This window comes from Dermochelys coriacea, chromosome 4, assembly GCF_009764565.3.
Source record: "Dermochelys coriacea isolate rDerCor1 chromosome 4, rDerCor1.pri.v4, whole genome shotgun sequence".
NCBI classification, from domain to species: domain Eukaryota; kingdom Metazoa; phylum Chordata; order Testudines; family Dermochelyidae; genus Dermochelys; species Dermochelys coriacea.
In genome coordinates, this window is record NC_050071.1 from 12302222 (window position 1) to 12327317 (window position 25096).

General features: G+C 38.6%; 1 protein-coding gene across 7 annotated transcripts in view; it reads left to right on the forward strand.

Annotated features, from left to right (window-relative positions):
• ANKRD17 (ankyrin repeat domain 17) overlaps positions 1-25096 on the forward strand; it is a 168328-nt gene that overhangs the window by 19509 nt on the left and 123723 nt on the right. Inside the window, exon 1 of one of the 7 annotated variants that reach the window (XM_038398724.2) lies at positions 22983-23190. The exons of 4 other annotated variants lie outside the window; for them this stretch is intronic. In XM_038398724.2, coding sequence (XP_038254652.1) covers positions 23137-23190 — 54 coding nt within the window. In that variant the 5' untranslated portion in view covers positions 22983-23136. Of the gene's footprint in view, positions 1-22982; positions 23191-25096 lie in introns of those variants that run through there. 2 more of the 7 variants (XM_038398725.2, XM_038398726.2) reach the window with 2 other exon arrangements.

Consider the following 25096-nt stretch of genomic DNA (forward strand, 5'->3'; position numbering starts at 1 on the left):
TCATAGGAAGGAGTTGTAGACCAAGCTGGATGAGCAAGCATCTTAGAGAGGTGATTATGAAGAAGCAGAAAGCATACAGGGAGTGGAAGATGGGAGGGATTAGCAAGGAAAGCTACCTAATTGAGGTCAGAAGATGTAGGGATAAAGTGAGAGAGGCTAAAAGTCGAGTAGAGTTGGACCTTGCAAAGGGAATTAAAACCAATAGTAAAAGGTTCTATAGCCATATAAATAAGAAGAAAACTAAGAAGGAAGAAGTGGGGCCGCTTAACACTGAGGATGGAGCGGAGGTTAAAGATAATCTAGGCATGGCCCAATATCTAAACAAATACTTTGCCTCAGTCTTTAATAAGGCTAAAGAGGATCTTGGGGATAATGGTAGCATGACAAATGGGAAGGAGGATATAGAGGTAGATATTACCATATCAGAGGTAGAAGCGAAACTGAAACAGCTTAATGGGACTAAATCGGGGGGCCCAGATAATCTTCATCCAAGAATATTAAAGGAATTGGCACCTGAAATTGCAAGCCCATTAGCAAGAATTTTTAATGAATCTGTAAACTCAGGAATAGTACCGAATGATTGGAGAATTGCTAATATAGTTCCTATTTTTAAGAAAGGAAAAAAAAGTGATCCGGGTAACTACAGGCCAGTTAGTTTGACATCTGTAGTATGCAAGGTCCTGGAAAAAATTTTGAAGGAGAAATTAGTTAAGGACATTGAAGTCAATGGTAAATGGGACAAAATACAACATGGTTTTACAAAAGGTAGATCGTGCCAAACCAACCTAATCTCCTTTTTTGAAAAAGTAACAGATTTTTTAGATAAAGGAAATGCAGTGGATCTAATTTACCTAGATTTCAGTAAGGCATTTGATACCGTGCCACATGGGGAATTATTAGTTAAATTGGAGAAGATGGGGATCAATATGAACATCAGAAGGTGGATAAGGAATTGGTTAAAGGGGAGACTGCAACGGGTCCTACTGAAAGGCGAACTGTCAGGTTGGAGGGAGGTTACCAGTGGAGTTCCTCAGGGATCGGTTTTGGGACCAATCTTATTTAATCTTTTTGTTACTGACCTTGGCACAAAAAGTGGGAGTGTGCTAATAAAGTTTGCAGATGATACAAAGCTGGGAGGTATTACCAATTCGGAGAAGGATCGGGATATTATACAGGAGGATCTGGATGACCTTGTAAACTGGAGTAATAATAATAGGATGAAATTTAATAGTGAGAAGTGTAAGGTTATGCATTTAGGGATTAATAACAAGAATTTTAGTTATAAGTTGGGGACGCATCAATTAGAAGTAACGGAAGAGGAGAAGGACCTTGGAGTATTGGTTGATCATAGGATGACTATGAGCTGCCAATGTGATATGGCTGTGAAAAAAGCTAATGCGGTTTTGGGATGCATCAGGAGAGGCATTTCCAGTAGGGATAAGGAGGTTTTAGTACCGTTATACAAGGCACTGGTGAGACCTCACCTAGAATACTGTGTGCAGTTCTGGTCTCCCATGTTTAAAAAGGATGAATTCAAACTGGAGCAGGTACAGAGAAGGGCTACTAGGATGATCCGAGGAATGGAAAACTTGTCTTATGAAAGGAGACTTAAGGAGCTTGGCTTGTTTAGCCTAACTAAAAGAAGGTTGAGGGGAGATATGATTGCTCTCTATAAATATATCAGAGGGATAAATACAGGAGAGGGAGAGGAATTATTTCAGCTCAGCACCAATGTGGATACAAGAACAAATGGGTATAAACTGGCCACCAGGAAGTTTAGACTTGAAATCAGACGAAGGTTTTTAACCATCAGAGGAGTGAAGTTTTGGAATAGCCTTCCAAGGGAAGCAGTGGGGGCAAAAGATCTATCTGGTTTTAAGATTCTACTTGATAAGTTTATGGAGGAGATGGTATGATGGGATAATGGGATTTTGGTAAGTAATTGATCTTTAAATATTCAGGGTAAATAGGTCTAATCCCCTGAGATGGGATATTAGATGGATGGGATCTGAGTTACTATAGAAAACTCTTTCCTGGGTATCTGGCTGGTGAATCTTGCCCATGTGCTCAGGGTTTGGCTGATTGCCATGTTTGGGGTCGGGAGGGAGTTTTCCTCCAGGGCAGATTGGAGAGGCCCTGGAGGTTTTTCGCCTTCCTCTGTAGCATGGGGCATGGTTGACTGGAGGGAGGCTTCTCTGCTCCTTGAAGTTTTGAACCATGATTTGAGGACTTCAATAGCTCAGACATGGGTGAGGTTTTTCATAGGAGTGGTGGGTGACATTCTGTGGCCTGCGCTGTGCAGGAGGTCGGACTAGATGATCAGAGTGGTCCCTTCTGACCTTAGTATCTATGAATCTATGAATCTATAAACATGACACGTGATCAGTATCATAAATACATTTCCTTGATAGTTTGATGTTTGCAGGGTTAGGAAGAGGGATGTCTGCGTTTAGAGTCGAGATTCATTCTTTACATAAAAGAATTTTTTCCTTTTTCACATAGTTTGACTGTATTAACCCCCCCCCCACTTTCCCCCCCATGAGACGCTATTTGCAGAACACTTGACAGAGTTCTCTTAATTGAGTCAAGGATTTGGGGAGAGTTATTGGACAAGATACTTGTGCAGATTTTCAACAGGAACAGAAGTTTTATCTAGGCATCTTGTGGTATGTGTGCTTTTACCATAGGTAGGAACTTCCTAGTAAATCTCTGATATCTAATATAACAAGTGTGTTTAAGGAAAAAGATCTACAGGTTTTTTTCCATTGACTTTTAGAATATTAGAATTCTAGGACTATTAAATTTCAGAATTTTTAAGTATTCTGATATTCTTTAATTCAGTGGTGGTCCTTAAGTATTTTCTGCCAGCTGAAATGTTTCCCTTTTAGTCCCATTGGCAGTCTTGATTTTTTCCCTCTGCTGCCAAAATACATTTTTAAGTACCTAAACAAAGTTCTAACTTATTAAAGGGGATTTAAATATTATGGGTGGGATTTTGGAAAGTGCTCAGTGTTGGCTTGACTTTGTTCCAACTGTTCAGTGGAAACAGAGTGGGGCTAAGTGTCATCTTTATGACAAGCGTAATCATTTTTAAAATGCAAGTTGTACAAGATAATTAGTAAAACAACTATCAGGAAAAAATGACTGTTCAGCTGCTGCTTTTATTGAACTAATGTTGGAGTGTGTGGGACAATTCTGAAAAAGTAGATAGATGGAAACAGAGCTGTTGAAAGAAAAGGAGTACTTGTGGCACCTTAGAGACTAACAAATTTATTAGAGCATAAGCTTTCGTGAGCTACAGCTCACTTCATCGGATGCATTTGAAGTTTTTCTCAGAGCTGTTGAATTTTAGAGCTTCTTAAAGTAAAGTGTCTCTTGTATTTATAAAAAAGCTCTAAAATTTTAAATCAAAATGTTTATTGGGATAAGTAAATTGTTCAGTTCGAAAGTCACAATGTTTTTTCAGTCTCATAACTACAAAGACCAAATCCTCCTCATGCAATCAAAGCTGGCAGAGGAAGTGCAGTGGCAAAGGGATGAGGCAGCAGAAAAATTAGATCAATGGTAACGTGTTCAATCCCGAAGAAAAGTCTGTTCGTAGTGTGCCTGTCATGTCACTCCACTGAAATGACGATGGAGAATAGTTATAAGACACTCAAAAGTATTAACATGCTGTTTTCAAGCAAATGAAAAGAATGGTCTTGTGGTTAAGGCCCTGGACTGGGACTCCAGCAAACTGGGTGTAATTTCCAGCTGTCCTTCAGATTCTGTGTGTGATCCTGAGCAAGTCACTTAATGTTTCTCACTTCCCCACATGTCAAATGAGAACAGTTATAATTTTCTCTCGAGTTGGATTGTAAATGCTTTGGAGCAGGGACCCTTTTGTTGTGCATGTATACGTTGCCTAGCACCACAGGTCCCTGATCTTGGCTAGGGTCTCAAAGTACTATAATAATACAAATACACACTAATAAGTGAGTGGGATTGAAATATGTTCTAAAGGCATTTTTACTTATATTTAATAGTCCGCAGACACATGAACTTATGCCCTCTGTCTGTTTCAGTCACCAGCCAAAGTGATGATGGGCATAACTGCATGCAGATATTCTTCTGAAGCAACAACTGAATTAAAAAAAAATTTCTTCAGCATGATAGCGGTAAATTTTCATAAGGGCCTCTTTCCGGCCTCCATTTGTGCATGTCCAAAACAGTTTACGCCTACATGTGATTGTTTTTGACAAGTGAAAAATTATTTGGGGGCACTCCTAAAACAGGCATCAGTGGGTGCGCTTTCGTTAAAGTTATACTGGTACATACAGAAATTGTACCTAGATTCATAGATACTACGGTCAGAAGGGACCATTCTGATCATCTAGTCCTACCTCCTGCACAGCGCAGGCCACAGAATCTCACCCACCCACTCCTACGAAAAACCTCACCTATGTCTGAGCTATTGAAGTCCTTAAATCATGGCTTAAAGACTTCAAGGAGCAGAGAAGCCTCCCTCAAGTCAACCATGCCCCATGCTACAGAGGAAGGCGAAAAACCTCCAGGGCCTCTCCAATCTGCCCTGGAGGAAAATTCCTTCCCGACCCCAAATATGGCGATCAGCTAACCCCTGAGCATATGGGCAAGATACCCAGGAAAGAATTTTCTGTAGTAACTCAGATCCCATCCATCTAATATCCTATCTCAGGGGATTAGTCCTATTTACCCTGAATATTTAAAGATCAATTACTTACCAAAATCACATTATCCCATCATACCATCTCCTCCATAAACTTACCTGCACCCATCGGGTTCAGTGTCTATATATTTGTGAAGTGCAGACGTATATTCGCACAGACAAGGCAACACCTGGAAACAAGAGGTGGGTTCTTTAACAGAAATGAGTGGAATGTCTATTGTACTCCATAATTTTCATTAAGTCCTTCCTTATTCTGGAAATATGCAGCTTAATTCTGTCTCTGCAGACATTGTTTCACTATATTAATTTATGATCAGAAAATCTATTACCTAACAATTCTATTCTTCAGCAACTTTTAGTGGTTTCAGTAGGCAGAATTTGACTTTTTTTGCTTTTATAATTTTGATGAATGATATCCATGTTTATTTTTAAGCTTTTAAATTTTTTTATCAAATTAAATTTAAACAGTTGTGTAAAATTATGGGGTTTAAGTTTTTTTTATTTTTATCACTTTACATTTTCATAGTTGCAGGAAATTCTGGGGGGCAGGCAATAATTTATTTAATGACAGTAAAAATTGAGATTCAAAAAGTTAAAACTGTAACAGTTAAAACGCAAATTGTGTTTTATGGATTATTATTGATGGAAATATTTTTAATCAGTTTGTGTGTACAGTAAAATCAACTTTTACTGATATTTTACTGTTAAGAATATAATCTCTCCAAGCCTACTTAAAAGCTAACCTATATAAATGCATTTTATAGTGTTGTTTGTAATGCATGTTCTTGAATAAGCATATGAGGCTAACTCAACAATGTGTGAAGATACTATAACATAAGAAAACAGATAATGTGCATGTATTATGTATGTTATAGCAACTTGACTCTAAATCCGAATATTTTTTTTTAAACAGTCTGTCTCTTTACATTAAAATCTGAATAAAGATAATTTACTAAAAGTTACAGCAAAGGTCCTCTTCCTTTGATGGTAATTGTGAATTGTTCTTAATAAAGAAACAGTTCCACAGTATGATGATCCTTCCAAAAATATTGAAATGCTTATCCACTTGAGTAATCTGAGTAGCATGTGCTCCAATATCTATCCTGTCTACAAAATGAGACATCTTTTATTACATATGTGCTGTTAAGTAGACTCTATCTGCCTTTTGTTATCCTAAGTAGTAAATACGTAGTACAGGCCCGGTATCTTTTATTTCAACACCTCAGAATTCTACCTTACTGGAATACAAGTAGCCTCTGTTAGGCTATACCAGTTTTGCTTACTTCAATCGTAAAAGAAAAGTGAGAAGAGAAATTAAAGTTCCACACTGCACAGTGTTACATTTTTTTTTTAAAGGAGCTTAAAAGTTAAAGCATGAGTGGGTGCTCTAGCCATAGGCTTTGTAGCTCTTTCAGAACATCCTTTTGAATGCATGAAAACATTGGAACTGCGATCTCAACCTAGAAAACGGCTTCCCTTCTTGTGACTGGATCAACCAAAAATGGGAGATCTCCCAAGTTTTAATTCTAGGTCCTCTCTCTGGTATTAAAAGAAATAAAATTGAACATAATCCAGCTCTTTAAAACCAAGTATCAGAGGATTTCATACTCATAGAGTGTGTATTTGGGGGAGAGAGTGGTATGGGACTGGAATTGCCAAGACTGGTGTTAAAAAGGAGTGTATGTTGAACTTCAAGAATCTTAACCTAGTGTTCAGTGCAATAATCAAGACGGTGTACTCTAGTAAACTGCACAACTTTTTTTGTAAAGTTCCTAGATTCTGCTGTACTTTGGAAATTATTACAGGCTGTCTACGAACTTTGGAAGTCAGTACTGCATAACGTCACTCAGCTTACCATTTTGATATCTTTACAACCATGAGGTCAAAATATTTCCTTTAATGAAACCTCAAAGTCCGGAGCACATATCTGCAGCAGAGTGTGATTTCGGTGACAGAGTTGCTCACCATAGAACAGTGGATCACACAGTAATACTCGTTAGAAGCACTTACACAATGAGGCTTCTGTAGAAACGTAAATTTACTTCCTCATAATATCATGTGATAAGTAGTGTTGCTATTTTTTTTACAGATGGGGAAAATGGAGGCATGAAGTTAAATAACATCAAATTTGCTCAGTCACTGAGCAGAGCCTGGATTAGAATTTGAGCATTTGAAGCCTCTAATCTGATGATCAGTTAATTGGATCATGGTGGCTCTTAAGGTATGTCTACACTTACAGTGGCGTGTAGCCTGTAGACACCACACATCCAGCTAGCATGTGTATAAATTGGGGCATAGATGGTAAGGCGCTGCGTAGGTAAGTAGAGACCCACCAGAATTTAAGGGTACCTGGCTCTCTACATGCCCCAGTCAGTGCTTATCACATCTCCACTGCTGTTTTTTAACAGTGTAGTGTCTTGCTGATGGAGCCTTTCCTCACCACAGTGAAAGGCTCTGGTGGTGGTAGTGGTGGCAATGGGGAAAGGCTCTGGCAGCTACCATGATAGAGCCCTACCCTGCAGCTTCCCTATGCCAGAAGTAGCCTGAGTCAGGGGAGAAGTTCTCAGAGCAGAGGAAAAGCAGGTGCATTCACTGAGGAGAAACAATAAACTATTTTTCTATAGTAGATTAGATTATTTTTTGCCTTAAATACCATATTTTCCCCCACCCTGGGCACAAATTCATGCAAGCAAAAGCCACCCTTACATATTTTTCTGAAGATATTATATCACTGAAGGGCAGGTATACACTTAAACGCTGTAGTTGAGTGAAGATGCTGCTGTGCTGATGGGAGAGTTTCTCCCATCGGTGTAGTTAATCCACCTCTGCAAGAGGTGGGAGCTACAGCAATGGGAGAGGTCCTCCTGTTGACATAGGTTATCTACCCCGGGGGTTAGGTTGGTATAGCGGTGTTGGTCCACACCCCATAGTGATGTAGGTATATAGTGTAGACCTGACCTCACTAAATGTAGTGTGTGCCTTTACCTTGACTATATATTTCTCTGGGGTTTGCCTAAAGGAAGCTATTGTTGCAAGCTGGTTGTGATAAATAGAAAATGGAGAAAAAAGCAGGTAGATTTTTATTAAGAGCATGTATCTTGAGACATTTGATTTGTACGTTTATTTTATATAGATTGAAAACTCTTTGGGGGCAGTGGCTGTCTGAAAAGTGTAGCTTTGGGGCAGTACTGCAATATAAAAAATCCCAAGTTCTAACCTGTTAAAGCTGTTCTTCAGGGGTATGTTCTGTTTGTTTTGCTTTCTTGTGCACAGAAAGGAACTGCCAATTTTGTAACCCCTCAGCAAGAGAGTGGGTCCCTCATTTTTGTCCTTTTGCTTTACTTTCATTAAGATAAAATACTGAGTAGTGCAGTTGATGTCAGAATATACTTTATAGAGTTACTATATGGTAAAACCGTAAGGTTGGTTGAGCTTATAAAAGCTTTACACGCAACTCAGTAGCATTTCTGTCTGTATGTAACGTAATAACTTTTAAAGGTTGCCTGTGATATATTCAGAACTTTCAGGCAATGTTCAAGGAATCAGAGGCCAGAACCCAAATGATTTTTGAGGAAAATCAGAAAGCCGAAGAGGAACATGTGGAGCTGTTGATATCTGTTTAGCATAGTCACAGCTTCAAGTACCTCTGTAATTGTCTATAGATTAGATTGGTTCATGGTTCCCTTTAATGGCTTCTAGTATAACAATACTTTTCATGTCATCTCTGCTCCTCTTCCAAATAAAGTTTAACATGTTGATATCCTGAATGACTTATCTCTGACAGGGTAATGGTGGGGAGAGGAGGAGGAATGGGGCACGCATGCATGGTCATCGAGGGGTGGTATTGGGTGTCCTGGTATGATGGAAGGGGGTCACAGAGCTCCTGGCATGGAGGAAAGGTGGGAATAGGAGGCCGCACACAGTCTCTGACATTGGGGGTGATTGGGGGCGTTCCATGGAATCTGTGGAATGAAGGGAGATTGGGAGAGTGCGGCACAGGGAATGGTGGAATGCAAGGAGTCCTTGGAGCATGCAATAACCTCTGTCCGCTGAAGCTATGAAGTAAGTGAACCCCTAGTATAAAGTAAAACATTCAATTCTGAAGCATTTTTACCACTGTAAGGCCACCTTTCATGTTGCAGGTCCCTGATTCAGAAGACTTGGGAAGATTTAATGCCAAATATTTTCAATTTGAACTAGTACACTCAACATAGACGTAAGAATTTATTCCATCCCAGGTAGAACGGGATCTATTAAAATGAAATGCAAAGAGGATGTTCAGTTTGCCCTGCCTTTGAATCTGTGGAAAAGGTATCAGACTGAGTTCCTTTGCCATGAGCATAAATGCTTTGTCAATGGATCCTAGTAAAAACAGTACCAAATACAGCAGGGCAAATTCAGACCTAGGAATAGATGCCTTATTATTTTTCAACAGTTTGCATTGCTATGTGTAGTCCAGTTTCTCTGTAGTGATATAGAGCTATACTCTGGCTTTTGGCTACACTAGAATTATCTGTGGTTTTATCAGTGTTGTAGGCTTGGTTATTTAAGGATTTAAGAAACCGCTCTTTAGCGGAATAAAACTACAGGAATTCTGGATCTGAGGCTCTTTGAAGGAAGATATTGAGTTTAGACTAAACTTAGGAGTCAGCACAATATTTGGCTTTGGCTATAATTCTCAGAACAATGGGTTGGCAACAAGACAGTAGGATTTGTATTCTTATCTGCTGGAAAGCTATTTTTTCCACAGCCAAAGCATTCCAATAGAACATATCAACTAGCAAGAACACAAGGAATGTTCTAACTTGTTAATTTTCAAGCTGTATTTTCAACTGAGGTCAATAGATGTATTTGACTTCCAAAGAAAGAGACAATACCTCATACTTACTATAGAAATTGTGAAGGGTTGATAAAGGGCATTTTGCTAACTGTAACTGATCTCTGAAGGTGTGGTTAATACTCACTAAGGGAAAAATCATGGTAACCTTCTGCCATATTTTCTCCCTGTCTACTTTTGCTGTGGAATTTGATTAGCAGGAAACATTTAAAGAGTAGATTGCCAATGTTTTCCTTGACAAGTGTAGATTAGCTGTTGTGAATTGTCAGGGAAAAGCATATTAGTAATCTATCAGCCTGTTATCAAGAGCCATGTTTAGAACTTGGTTCCCATTACTTCCATTTTAAATTCCTCAAAAGACAAGACTGTTTTTATGTAAGAGAGCACACCTTTATAGGTGTATTCATGTATTGTCAAAGAAGGGGCACACAACTGGACAAGAAAAAGTATATTAAGGAATACTGTTAGAGTAAATATTGAATATGAGATGAATGAAAATCTCAGCATAAGTTTTATGTAACTATTTAAAGTCCATACACAGCTTGGAATGAAAGTGGTACATCTAGTAATTTTAATTTCTACGTTTTATTATTTTTCATGCTTGAGTTAGCCCATCTGAACAGGCTGTTTTGAAGGTCATTTCAATCCTTTTCATAGCACTTTTCAAAATAAATGATTAGCTGAGCATTCAGAAGTTTGTTTCCATACAGACAAGAGGAGTGGGGTGAAGTAATGAGGAGGGGGCGAGACTGTGAGCACATACTAAACTATGAGTAGGGTATAGATAAGAGGGTGAGGAGGAAGTTAAAAGTAGCAGACATAGGTTGCTTGAAAAGTTAAGTTGATTTGTCTGAGAAAGTGCATTGGGGGCATTAAGATGTATTGATCACATGACTAGTGATCAGGTTACTGTGTGGCAAGATGGGAGCAATTGCTGTTTTGGTAAATTTATAGTTTTTCCCATGTCCTTGGTTTTTTGTGCATGTGTGTGAATGTCCCAAAGGCACCCAAACTTTAGATAGATGTCAGTTGTTGTGATGTTTGTACCAGATTGAAATCTGAATAACCAGTGAAAGGAAAATTGGCTCGGATATTGTTACTAGCATCAATAACAATAACCAGATGAAAATAAAATGGTGGGGTGAAATGCAGATTAGGAGGTATCAAAGTCCCAGCTGTAATATGGAGAGACTCTGAAGGCACTCTTCTGGAATCCAGTCTTGCTGAGGTTGGAGGCAGTTGCTTTGCAGCACTTGGGGCTGGGCGATTTCATATTCCACCCAAGTAATGCTTGTGGGGGCTCTGTGTGACATGAATAATGATATGCTGTAGCACATAATTTACCCTTTGGTAAAGGTAAGGGAAATTTTCTGACTAGTGGCTGCACATTTTATGGTAGAGATAAAATATAAATAGTTTCCTTCCTGAACTTGCTCTTGACTAAGAATCTAGGTTCTTTTTTAAATATGTTCAAATGAACAGTTGTTAGGTTTACTAACTTGATATCAGTCCAAATTAATCTTATAAGTCCCTCCCACAGAATCGCTTCATGTGTACAAAGCCACTGAGCATGGGACTGGGTGGGTTTCAAGAGATGCAGGCTTCATTCTGGCTCTTGACTTGTTCTGACGTTTTTACAAGTGCTGTTTGATCATACAGACTTGTGGCCATTTAAACTAGTAGTGTGAAATAAACAAATTGTTTGTCTTCGGTTGGGGGAATTGTTGTGTTTTGATGCTTGAGGTATACTAAAAACTTATTCCACATTTCTTCTTCTTTTTGCTGTATGAAGCACTGTCCTGTCTTTTTAGTAGTTTGCATTCTGTGCTGACTACTAAAATGGTGACACAGAAGTTCATGCTAATGCAGCTATAAAACTTACGTCAGACACCCGAGTGGGCTCCCAACATATTCTTCCACCTCTACCAACCACCAGGCATGCTGCGCTCTACTGGCATTTCCACTGTTTGGATAGTGAAAATCAGGTGTGCAGTTGTTTAAGAAACAAAACTATAGTATTCATTTAGAGATGGGCTTACATTTTTAGCCCACAAAAGCTTATGCTCAAATAAATTTGTTAGTCTCTAAGGTGGCACAAGTACGCCTATTATTTTTAACTATGAATTTTACTGAAATTAACATACGTTCTCTTTCCCCTCCTCCATACAATAATCTTAAAATGAAGTATGATTTTTAAATTCTGGAAAGCATATATAGATACCCCCATAAAATGGAGCAGAATAAACTGTTGGCATCTAAGAAGGAATGGTCTTTTTAAAGTCATAAATCATCACTACAACATCTTCAGTATGTGAAAATGTGTTTATCTGTCTTGTTACTGTTTGTGACCAGTACTGCTTGATCAGCTATGAATAGATGACATAATTTGCTGTCCAATGTGCTTTTGTGGTATAAGAGTGGGAATTGTCTGATCAATTGCTAATAAAATGTTTACTTTTCAGAGTCCCAGTATCTCTCTGCTTCAAGTACAAACCTAGCACTTCTGATGATGGAAGACTGAAGTAGAAACTAAACCTTTTTTGAAACAGTTGACCAGATATGTTTTAATGCTCATGCCTTCCCATATGGTCTTAACAGATAAAATTACAAACTACTGTTTCCTCCTTCCACCAGTTCAGTTTCCTGATGCCCAGTAATTTTCCATTCAGCTATATACTAATTTGTGTTTTCAGTTTTTGTTCAGACATTCTACTAAACTTGCTTCCTGACCCGCCTTCTCCAAATGTGCCTCCTTTCACCTGTCTCACTGAGAAATGTCATGAATAAAGACTTTTTGAAGTGAATAGGATAGGCATGATTCAGATTGAGTGTGCATTTGTTTGCAGTTTCCTTATTTTATGGAGCTTAAGGTGTGACCCGCTTAGTGGCAAGAGGCTGATTTTTCTTAGAGTGGATAACAGCAGATGAGATAACTGAATAAATACAATAGTAGAAATTATCCTGCATAGGTAAGGGGAAATACAGTAAGGCAACTTTCTGTCAAGATTCAGAGTAGCAGCCGTGTTAGTCTGTATTCGCAAAAAGAAAAGGAGTACTTGTGGCACCTTAGAGACTAACAAATTTATTAGAGCATAAGCTTTTTTCCACCAAATGCATCCGATGAAGTGAGCTGTAGCTCACGAAAGCTTATGCTCTAATAAATTTGTTAGTCTCTAAGGTGCCACAAGTACTCCTTTTCTTTTTTCTGTCAAGAGTGATCAAGATGTTTTGAAGAAAGAAATCTCATTGAACAGTTTTTTTTTTTTACATTGTACCAATATTAGAACTGACTAGTTACAAAAATAACCATTACATTTGGATTTAGAAATTAAGAATAAAAGTACTCAAGTTTACCTCTGCAGAATTAAGGTTCCTTTATTTCCTTCTCTATGCTTAATTAAAAGCAAGTGGCAAAGACTATGTAAGGTTTTTATAAAAACTAAATGAGCGAAAAGTAGAAGCAGGTTTTTAACTAGTCACTCATTTCTTGTGTTCTGATACTGGTTTTTGTTTTGTTTTTTGTTTTTGTCTTGGTAAACAGAAGTGTGGAGCAAAACTTGAGTGTTTTGCTCAGGGACACCATAAAATATTTAAGTGGATAGCCAGTTCTGCCAAATAAGACATAGAAAAATTAAAGAATTAGTGATTTTATTTTCTCCTTTAACTAGTTGATAATGTTTATGCCTATTGTGGGATAATTCAGTTTTTTCCTAAAGGCCTAAGGCATAGTTAGTGTTGCAAGTTTGAATTCTTCCTCTATAGACTTATGAATTAACTTAGTTGCTAGTTAAAGCTGTGTTTAAATAAAACTACTTATCCTGTGAATTGCTGTTGTAGTACTCTTGAATAGCCTTTTAAGTGGCATTTGTGCACTACGAGTATTTTGAAATGAACCTGTATGTTTTTGGAAATTATTTAACGTGTTTATACCTTTGTACTGAAAATAGGTGGTAAGTAAAGGAGAAACTTCCTTAAAAAAAAAAAGTGCAGATGTATATAAATGTGGATTTAAATCAATAATATGTAATTAAGTTCCAATCCTGCAAGCGAATCTGAAGTCAGTAGAATTTTGCTTGGGTCCAGAGATTTCTGTGTAGATCATCTTGCAAGATTGGGGCCTTAGACTATAAACCATTACACTTTTGTAAATCTTTGCAGTTCACTTAAAGATGGAAAATAATGAATCTTGCTTCTTCCCAAGCATAAGGACTAGCATACAAATCAAGAGGTGGGGGAGGAATCAGGACTTTCTTTAGTGAGCAAGGAAATAGAATGCTAATCATTGTCTGCTTCTAATGAGCAGTTGGCTGCTAAGAAACTACAAAACTTTGGCTAATTCCAGTTTTAGGCTTTTTGTGTTTGAATTTTATGCAAATTTTGAAATTATTTTTGGCTATAACTACAAATCAATGTTTTTCTTTACCATGCATTTCTAACATAGCTAAAAACCAAAGCTTTCCTTCAACCTGAGTAATATTTGCTTGTTTTAGATTACAACATAGCTTTCTATTTTGAAGCAGGATATGGACAGAGATCTGAGATAACTGCAACACTGTATTCTTCCTTGAAATTCCCTAAGAATAAATAGGGACTGGAACCTGTTGAATCCAGGTGCATTCTGTACATAAAATGCTTCTGAAGTGGTGGTGTTGAGGGTAGCTTAGAAACGAGGGAACTGAAAACAATTTGATTAAAATCTAAAACTTTTATGGGTAATAACTGAATCAACTAGCAAATATATGGAAAACTAATTAGTGAACTATATATCTAGTATGTGATAAATAGAGTAATGAAACATTAGGGGGTTGAGAATTTCAATTCAAAGCTAAGAAATTTAGAGGGTAGAAGATTTTTTTGTTTTTTTTTTTTTAAATTATGAGCAGCGCCTTGTGGTTAATGGGTTTGTGGCCACATCGTCTACTTTATGAACAAGTTATTGAATAATTTTACTTCAGATTCTAAAATGTTGTTTGAAAAATCCCTAAACTGTAAGATTATGAAGTCCACCTTTAGAATCAGAGTTTTTATGAACCATGTGTAAACTGTTGTGAAAAACTCTGTCTGAATCTGGAGATCTCTCACTGCTACTGCTATCACAGGTTTCAGAGTAGCAGCCGTGTTAGTCTGTATTCGCAAAAAGAAAAGGAGCATCCGATGAAGTGAGCTGTAGCTCACGAAAGCTTATGCTCTAATAAATTTGTTAGTCTCTAAGGTGCCACAAGTACTCCTTTTCTTTTTGCTACTGCTATGGGATAAGTGTTAGCTCCTCTCATTCTTCTGAGCTTGGTGTCTCTGAAGATTACTGATATTTAAAGTGTGGTTCTCGTAAGTGATTAAGAAGATGACCTTTTTATATAAGTGACAGATCTGTGTTTTAAAATCCTTTCTACTTCTCTCTGGCAAAAATAAGTTTGACAGGTTTTCTTCCTGTTAGTTCTTCAGAGCCAGCATAGCTGGGTCTGTTCCTGTTCATGCAGCAACATTGGAATTGTTTAGAATTCCAGTTATTTACAGCAATAAAAACAACGGGGTTTCACAGATTCCGCTTCCTGGTTTTAAGTGTTAACATTTTAAAAACAGTAGATTTTAACTGAAACATCAATATAATGTGCTTATCCATCATGGAACATCAAGACACATATGGGGTACGGAGCAGTAGGGTAACTAGTGGACAATGAAATGTTTATGGTGGCCCTGCCACAAAACATTTATTTCTGTCCCATCCACAAAGCGTGGAGTAATGAGAGGTGATGTATCCTTTCTCTGATGTCTAAAGCCTCCCATGCTTTCCTGGGTTCCAAAAATTGCAGCTGTCAAAACTTCCTGGTTTTCCTGTAACGTCTACAATGCAGTCTTGTGTCTGTCACTAGACCAAGTTTTTGTATTGATATACATTTGGAGCAATGTAAATTGAATCAACTATCAAACTATACAGTGTATTTAGTTGTTAAAATATTACCTAAATAAGCCTCAGTTTCCAGTTTTCTTTGATGGAGGGTCATAAAGTCTTTTATAATAGCAGCGCCCAGAAGTCCAAAGCTGGATTGGGTCACTGTTGTGCTTTATGCCGCACAAGTACGTGGGTCTGGCCACAGATATTGGGTCCAGGGTGCTCGGGAATATGTGGATTTTGATCAGAATTGGGTCTTCCCTTCTGTGCTCACGAAAGGAGGTGATGATACAGGGACACAGCTTGCAGGGGCTTGAAGGGAGGGAAGCAAAAAACATTGAACATTGAAGAACCAGAGATCCAAGCCCTCTGCACTTTAGGGACTTAATGTGTAAAATGTTGTTTGTAAAGTGGTTGTGGCTATGGTAGCCTCAAGAAAGATACAGAAGCTTTCTGACTGATTGCAGTTTATCCTTTGCATGCATCCCAGGAGGAGTGGGCATCTTTATCCCTCTCTAACTCCTTGTCTTCTCCATTTAAAATGTTACTAAATGAGGGACTACCTAGAGAGAGATGGACAGGGCTAAGAGGTGGTGAGGAAGGTCCTTGTTGCATAGCATAATTTTAACAAACTGCATGATAGTGACTTTGACTAGCATTCAGTTATTGCTAATACTATAAGAGGAATTCAATTTTATGTATTTGGGTTCTGCACAAAAGGGTTGTATCAAGTTGCTTTGTAGCAAAACACATTTTAACGTTCTAAACCAATTGATAGTGTGATCACACAGACTTGTTACAGTTCTACTGAAATACTGAGCGTTTAAAGCTGCCCTAAAACAATATTTTACAGTAAAACTTGTTTGTGGAAAATGAAACTTGGTGTGTTTTATGTTTCATGATGATTTTAGTTAATGATGTAATAAAGTAAGGCTATATGGAAGAAAGTGAAAGAGGGCATATGGTCAGGTTTTTTTTTTTTTAAAATGAGGATACTGTTCTATAGAATATTGGCATGGACTACAATTGCAGTCCGGTGACTTTGAAATGAGCAGTTTTAGCAAAACCCTTACACTTAGTGTATTTGTGGTGTTAGTATAAATTTGAATTAACCATTAAAATCTACACCCCATGTCCCCACCACTTGAATTTTGTAGATTGTCCGTCACATACATGTGAAGGGGAATGTTTACATAAAGTCTGCATTCTGCAGAGCACTAAAGGTGATCTGCACGTTATCTTACAGAATTCCTGTTTTTCTCCTTTTACAGGGATAATTACTATCGGTGATCTTTCAGGGGATGACTTCAGACTCTCAAGTCTATACCTTGCTTCCCCTTTGCTTGGGAAAATGATAGTTTTTTTTTTTTTTTCTTCAAGGAAGCCTGGTCTGTTAAGGACAGATAATATAGGGCTGGTGTGTTTTACAGGGAATACTGTGTGAAATTGAAAACGTTACCCATGGTTTTCCTAATAATGTAATTCACTTTTTTCTACTTCATGAAAATTTGTACAGTGTTTTGGGATAGCATGTGTCTGATTTTCAGGGGAAGCTGTTTGTTGGCCATCTTGGAGTGAGGTTTAGGCGTTCGTCAGTTCTGCTTAAGCTGTCCAGGAGACCACGCAGGCAGAAGCCCATTCTGGAATCTTTGGAAAAAAAAAGTAGTATGCCAGGTTGGGTGCTCTGGCTTTCCACTTAAGGCACAGTTTTGAATCTAATCTCCAGGATGCATGCATAAAAGAAACCTAAATGTCGGAGGCAGCTGGCAGTCCCAAAAGTCTTGACTTAAGCTCAGTATTCCTCAGTTACATCATGGAATTTTTGCTATAATGATTGTGATGACAACAGCCCTCCAGAGGGAGGGATGGGCTGTGATACATAGACATCTGGTTATTTTGAATAAACTACTGCAAAGCCAGCAGTTTACAGGCTCTTCCAAATTTCTAATTTATGTGGACTGATAATGAGCCTTCTCTCCTTGTCACAATTCTACACACATGATGCAGTTTAGTTCATTTAATAGGAAGTGCTTATGACCAAATAAAAGGATTATTAATAGGAAAGAATTCCATAGAGAATAGCTTTTCCCTAGTGCTTCCAGAGGACAAACGTAAATAGAGGTTGAATTATTTACCCAAAACTCTGTAGTGAAAAATACCTGCGCCCCCAGAGTCTGACAGTCATATCCCCTACGATTTAAAGGAATAAAACAGTGGTGTACTGTTTTTTGTGTACTGTATTTTAATTTGACATTGCTGAATTTCCTATTCTTTTTTGAATAGCAGAAAAGGTAATTTAATATATTTGACAAATTTCGCTAGTGTTAATCTAATTGCTGGATGTTTAACTAACTGAACAGCTGGGAGAATACAAAGGTGTTCATCGAATGTTATTTGATGAATAACAGTAAAATTCCTCAAGTAATATAGGTTTCAGAGTAGCAGCCGTGTAAGTCTGCATTCGCAAAAAGAAAAGGAGTACTTGTGGCACCTTAGAGACTAACACATTTATTTGAGCATAAGCTTTTGTGAGCTACAGCTCACTTCGAACATGAAAGAGTGGGTGTTACCATACATACTGTAATGAGAGTGATCACTTAAGGTGAGCTAAATATAGTTGCACAGTACGATTTGACCAGCCCTACTTCATTTACTTCTACCTTTCCTTTCCCATTTTTACTCCATTGTTTCTGCCTTGCATCTCCCCAATTTTTGGGGTTTTTTTTCACCGCTTCCCTTCTGCCCTTCTCCAAACAAACCCTCTGCTTAACTTCTTTTCCAACGTATCCCATCAATCTCTTGCCCATTTATCTCCACACACCCATACATTGTTCTGGAAATTACCCAACGCCTGTAAGGCAGAAGATAGACATACTAGCTTTGAGATGGAATTGTTGTCTCACGCTATTCAGAGGCAATGACCATATAAGAAACCAAAAACCACTATTTCCAGCTGCTAGGTTTTCAGTAAGGTGCTTGCTAGCTCTTGGATCTTTCTTTGTGGACTCTATCTTTTGCATCTGTTTCTGGCTACTAGATGTCTATTTAAAACTCCTCTCCCTGCCCAACCCTCTCTGCCTCCTGGAAGAAAAAAATAATTCTTTCCCCCACTGCTCCGTTAAAGAGCAGACTTCGACAGACTACAGAAACACTGCATGTCCATAATCTCCTACACTGCTGCAATGGGGGGTGTGTGTGAGGTTTTATGCACTCCTCTACTCAGCTTTCTGCCTGCTGTGTAGTGGGGAGGAATGTTGACAATTCCTCCAGTGTTCAATTTTTGAATTATTACACCACCAGTGATTTGATTCTTATCAGTTTCACTGCTTCTCATGGAGATCTGGAAAACAGCAGTGAAAACTGAAACAGGTCAGTTTCCAATTTGTTGTGTTGTGGTTGAAGATCTGAGCAGCAGCTGAGGCCCTAGAGCTGTTTGCAGACTTGAAGACAGCATTGCATTGGTTTAATTTTGGTTTGTATTCAGAAGTTATTCTTCATAGCCATGTGGGTGAGAAACTTTTTTTTATTTTAAATGAAAATTTAGATTCTACAAAATGTGATGGCAGTTGTGAAAATTTCCTGCTCTTTATAGGTGAGTGGATTTTTCAAGCCACTTCATGCAAGCTCTTAAGATGTCAGGGACACAAGACTAGTTAATAGTGCCATCACATCTGTGGATGAGAAACCAGTAATGATAATCTTCCTTTAGCATTGATCACCCAGTTTCCTGAGCAGCAGGATCACCAAGTACCATTGATTGGTTCCACCAGTTCGCACTTTCCTCCAACCAGCAAAAAAGATCAGAGTGGCTGCATATATTAGTAGATGCCAGCCTCACCACTGGAAATAGTTGTGTAAGCATTGTGCTGGTGTGATGATTCTGGAGGTAAGCAGAGATGTAGACTATAATAAATAATAGCCGGAGTCAAGGAACAAAATCAGGAAGTATCAGTGCCACAAGGTACAAGATGAAGAATGTTTAAATGGGAGATACTCCTTGACTGAATTCCAGGAACAAAGAATTCTTTTGGAAACTGAAAAATTTCCAAATCATAAAGAATTGAAAGCAATGCATTAGCAAACCTGGGATTCATCCACAATAAGAGATCACATATTCTAAACTCCTTTATCTTGTGGTAGTTGATGGAGGTATGTAGAACACTCAGTTGAGTAGGATAAGTTGTTCCCCACTCCCTACCTTCCCATACTGCACTCCTTGACAGCAGAAAACAGTTACAGCTGTGCTCTACATGTCTATTCCCTAACAAAAGCCTTTTAGCTTTTAAGATCAGAAGGGACCGCTCAGATCATCTGGTCCAGGGGTTCTCAAACTTCATTGCACAGTGACCCCCTTCTGACAACAAAAGTTACTTCACGACCCCCAGAGGGTGGTCTGAAGGCTGAGCCTGCCCGAGCCCCACTGCCCCAGATGGGGGGCAAAGCCTGAGCCCCACCACTGTGGTCGGGGGGGGGGGGGGCAAAGCTGAAGCTCAAGGGCTTCAGTCCCAGGTAGGAAGCCTGCAACCTGAGCCCTGCCACCCAGGGCTGAAGCCCTTGGGCTTTGGCTCTGGTCCTGGGCAGTGGGGCTCGGGCTTCAGCCCTGGGCCCCAGCAGTCTATGCCAGCCCTGGCGACTCCATTCAAAGGGGTCGTGACCTTCTTTGGGGTCATGATCCACAGTTTGAGAACCTCTGATCTAGTCTAACCTCCTGCATAACACAGATAATAAAATTTCACTGGTAATTCCTGTAACAGGTAATTTTTTTACTATACAAGTGAACACTGTCACGCCCCAATAACTTGTGATTGAACTAGAGCATATTTTTTAGAAAGATATCCAATCTCAATTTTAAAAGCTCAGTGATGGGAGAATTTACCACTTTCTGTGGTTAATTTTCTTGCTTCCGGTTAGAATATTTCTAACTTCATTTTCCAGTCATTAGGTTTTGTTAGACCAACTTAAAGATCCCTCTAAAATAAGATCTTCTCCCTGTGAAGGTAGTTATAGATGTGATAGTCACCTCTTTTGATTAAAGTAGTGAGCTCATTAAGTCTCTCATTAAATGTTAGTGGGTTTTTTTTCCAATGTCTAATCATTTTTGCAGCTCTTTTCTGAACTATATCCAAATTTTCAACATTCTTTAAAAACTATGGACGTTGGAACTGGACACCAGTGGGCTACCAGTACCCTATAAATAGGGCCCTACAAAATTCATGGTCCATTGTTGTCAATTTCACAATCATACGACTTTAAAATTTATAAATTTCATGATTTCAGCTATTTAAATCTGAAATTTCACTGTGTTGTAATTGTAGAGGTCCTGACCCAAAAAGGAGTTGTGGGGAGGTCGAAAGGTTATTGTAGGGTGGGTTGCAGTATTGTTACCCTTACTTCTGTGCTGCTGCTGGTGGAGGTGCTGCCTTCAGAGCTGGGCAGGTGCATATAGTGGTGGCTGCTGGCTGGGAGCCCAGCTGTAAAGGCAGAGCCCCTGCCAGCAGCAGTGCAGAAGGAAGGATGGCATAGTATGGTATTGTCACATTTATTTCTGCGTTGCTGCCTGCAGAGCTGGGCTGTCAGTCAGCAGCTGCCACTCTCCTGCCGCCCAACTCTGAAAGCAGCTCAGAAGTAAGGGTGGCAATACTATGACCCCCCCCCATAACCTTGTGACCTCCCTGCAGCTCTTTTGTTTCAGGACCCCCAATTTGAGAAATGCTGATCTCCCCCAGGAAGTCTGTATAGTATAGGGTAAAAGCACACAAAAAAACAAATTTCAGCAGATTTCACAGTGGGTGACTTGTTTTTCATGGCCGTGAATTTGATAGGGCCCTACATATACAGAGGAGAGGTAATATTACCTTGATCCACAGTTCTAAGAAAAACACAAAGCACAGATTTTATTCTAAAAATTCTACTTTATATCAAGAACCTCAAAACAATATGCAAATCACACAAATAACCTTAAGACTGCCTCTGTAGCAACACCCTGAGAACAACCAGAAACTGAATCAACCTCATATATCTATTACACAAATTCATTCTTTCTTTGAAGATGAATGGGATGCATGTAGCTATGTTTCTTAGAACTGGCTAAACTACTTGGCCCAAGGATTATTTCAGTTCTGTAATGAGTCATGAGTGAATGAGAAGCTTAGTGGCAGTAGTTCAGTCTGATGTGTGGGAAACCAAGATACACTTATTAGTCTTTGGCTAACAAGAACAGCCAGACTAGTAGGCTCTAGCAGTCCCCAGGCAATGTTTTTTAGCAGTCCCAAAAGAAAGCAGTGCCATCCACACCTTTTGTATTTTATTGCTTGCTCTCTTTTTGTCCACCTTTCCTACTCTTAATTTTCCACACTTCCATTTTCTTTTCTTTTTTTTCTCATTTAGACCTCAACATGATCCTAGCTGTGCACACACGCTATCACCCCTGCCCCTCCACTCTCGCCCACCACATTGGTTCCCTCAGTGTAGTAGTTCCAACTGTGGGGAGAGGATTTAGAGCACCTGGAGCCCCCAGCAGGTGCCACTGCAGTAGTTAGGCTTGGTATTCAAGTAGAGACTAATTTCTCCAGGAGGGCCCGGTACAGTGGCTGAGAGAATGGTCTGAAAGCCCCATCAGGGACTACACAAGTATTGGGGTGGTATGGAAAAGGGGGGTCCCAGGCGAATCCATCTGAAATAGACCGTGCAGTCTCTGCACTGGCTAAGAAACGGCAGCAATTCCTAAAGCATCCAAAAGTACGCTGCTGTGCCCAGCATAGTGACATCCAGAGGTAGATAGAGCTGGGCTACCAAACTGATGTTGGGAGCATGCAGTGTACTCATTTCAGCCTAGTTAGAGGGGGCAGTTTATTGCTCTATTATTGCTCAGCATCTCTGCTGGATCCATATCTAGTATTGAGACTACAGAAAACGTTATTCAGTTTTTAGAATAAAGTGTTTATAGGTTTAGATTAGAGAATTTTTAGCAGGAGAAACTTGCAAGCAGCCCCATCTCTTGGGAATTTTGTAAGCAGAGAGAAAGCTGATCTATAGGAAAAAATACTGAATTCTGAGCCATGCTTGGGAAATGAATTTAAAAATTCTGTTCAGACAAAAACAAGAATGAAAATCAGTCTATTGAATTTTAGCTCAGAAGTGTTCCTACAAAGGTTAGAAAGTAGGAAAACTTTAAACTCCTAATACATGGAATACGAATCAGAGAGATTGCTTGTTCAATACTTTACTGAAGATTCATTCTAACTTGATTATGTTGGGATTGCCTGAGCCTGGCATTAATGTCTGAGTAAGAGCTGCACTGATGCAGGATCTCTCTATAAACTTTGCTCCAGATAAATTTCTGCACCACAAAACTGCAACCTCTTAGGTTTAGTTAATTTAGGAAAGCGGACAGGTTGGATTCCCTCTATAAAAACGTTGAATTTATCTGAAACATAAATGCCTTCAAGATAGCACTGTAACTTAGTGGCTTGCTTGCTTACTTTGATTAGGTTATTTATCTGAAGTGTGCTTCCAGAAGAGGGCTGCTGTGACTTTAAACAGCATATTCAGTGAGTCACCCCTGCTCAGTTGGTAGGTGCCTGGTTTGCAAGCAGCAAAGCCTCTTTCAGGCATGTAATATAGAACATTCCATTTCCTCTTCCCTTGCTGACACAGTGGAGTGTTCCTGCTGGCAGTGATCTAATCATAGTGCAGTAAGAAACATGGCAGTTTGATTAAAACATGGTGGAGACAGAGACTGAGATGGAAGCATATGTTCTAGAAGACATCCTTGAGGTAGGAGTTGATTTACAAATTGCAATGAAATTGAAAGCCAGAAGAAAGAAATCTACCTATGGGAATATTCTTACGAATCCCTCAGTTGAGGGAGGCGGGGAAGAGAAGTTATGCATTTAAGCAAGGTACACAGTCCTTGTTCTGTGAGATGTGCGGCTTGGATGGCTACTAAATTAGCTGAGAATTAATATGTCATTTGTTTGATTATAAATTGTGAGGGGGGGTGCATGGTAGAGAGGAATAAAAGAAAGAACCTTAGACTTCATAAAACGTCTGTGTGCTTGTGACCTTTAGATTAACTCATTGAAAGGTGGGGTCTGCAAAGCAGCTTGCAAAGGCTTTAGTATCCTATGTCTTACACAATTCATTTACATAAAGGCCTGAAAGTGCTTATATTTTGCTGGTTAAAGAAGCTGCTTGTTTTGTTTGTATCTATTATAAATTATTAAGTGATGGGAATTGCTATATATACTTTGGTCCTGATTGGAAATAGTTATCTAGCTAAATACAATCCTTTTTTCCTTTTTAAAGAGAATCAGGATATTTATAAATCCTGAAATGCTAAATGTTGGTGATTTCCGTGTCAGAGTATGAAAATATATAATTTGATATTTTACTGTTTTAAAGGATCAGAATTGTTAATCTGATTCATTCTTTCTTTGTGCATCTCTAAAGAGAAACTATATTTGTTTTTTATCTGTTACTGATAAACATTTATCAGTTGAATTTTATGCAGTCTTAAAAATGAAGGGAAGAAATAACCATTTCTGGTTTAATTGGTCTATGTTAGAATACGATATTGAGTTATTGTACTTAAAAATCTGCGTTAGATTTGCAGATCTGTTTTGTAGGCTAGTAAGTCCAAGTATGTGATTGATTATTTTCTCTTTAACATGTGTGGTACTGGTGTTGAGAATTCTCAATTACTATAATGCTGCTGTGGGAGGGGCTGGGGGAAAGAGGGAGGAGAGTGGCCTCCTGCGCATTATAAAGTGCTGCATGATCAATGAGCATTTTCTGGAGCCCTTGTGTGTGCTGGGAGCTGACATTGCAGTAAGATTCTTATAGCTTCTAGCTGTTCTGCAGAATGAACACTGATTATGCTGTGATTCTTTTACTTCATTATTTCAATCCACTTTTGAATTGAATATGCTGTTTCAATTTGATTTCTACTACTGCTTTCTCTCTCCACCTTTAAAAATATTTGTGGCCTCGTTCTATGTGACTTTCTTTATAAAGAACTACATTCTGTTTCATTAAATACTTGACAACTCCCCTTTCTAGCTGTATCTCCAAAATGCTAATTAAATCTTGCTAGCAATACCCATGTGTTAACTGAAAGCAACGCGGCTCCTATATGCTTTTACATTTAGTTTAAGCCTGATATTTTAAGCGATATATTCATTGGTAATTTGTGGTATATGAAAGTGAGTAGGAATAATAGTTCAGATTAATCTTTTTTTATTTCAGTAATTCCAGTTTTGTAAGCAAAAATGCATTAAAGTAGCCTTTTATCATTTACTCTGTATATTTTCAAAAGTTCAGTGCACTCAAGATTTCTATCAGTAATGTACATTTTCTGAATAGTTGGACCTTTGGGTGGTCATTTTTGGCTTAAAAGGTTTTCAATTTATATTCACGAAAACATTTGATTTCAGTGTTAAACTAGTTCTGAAAATTATAATGAGGTTAACTCCCTTGTTGCCAGACTATACACACACTTCCATAATAATTTTAATGGCTCATAAATTCAAATGGAATGGTATCGGGACTCATGCATTTCCTGGACAACTGATAGATTGAAAGGGCTTAACTTCTTTTTCCTATTATGTATAAAATATTTTTGTTTAAAATGTGTCATTTGCTTTCTTTGTTAGAGGTAGGGAGAATGAATGGGTGAACTATA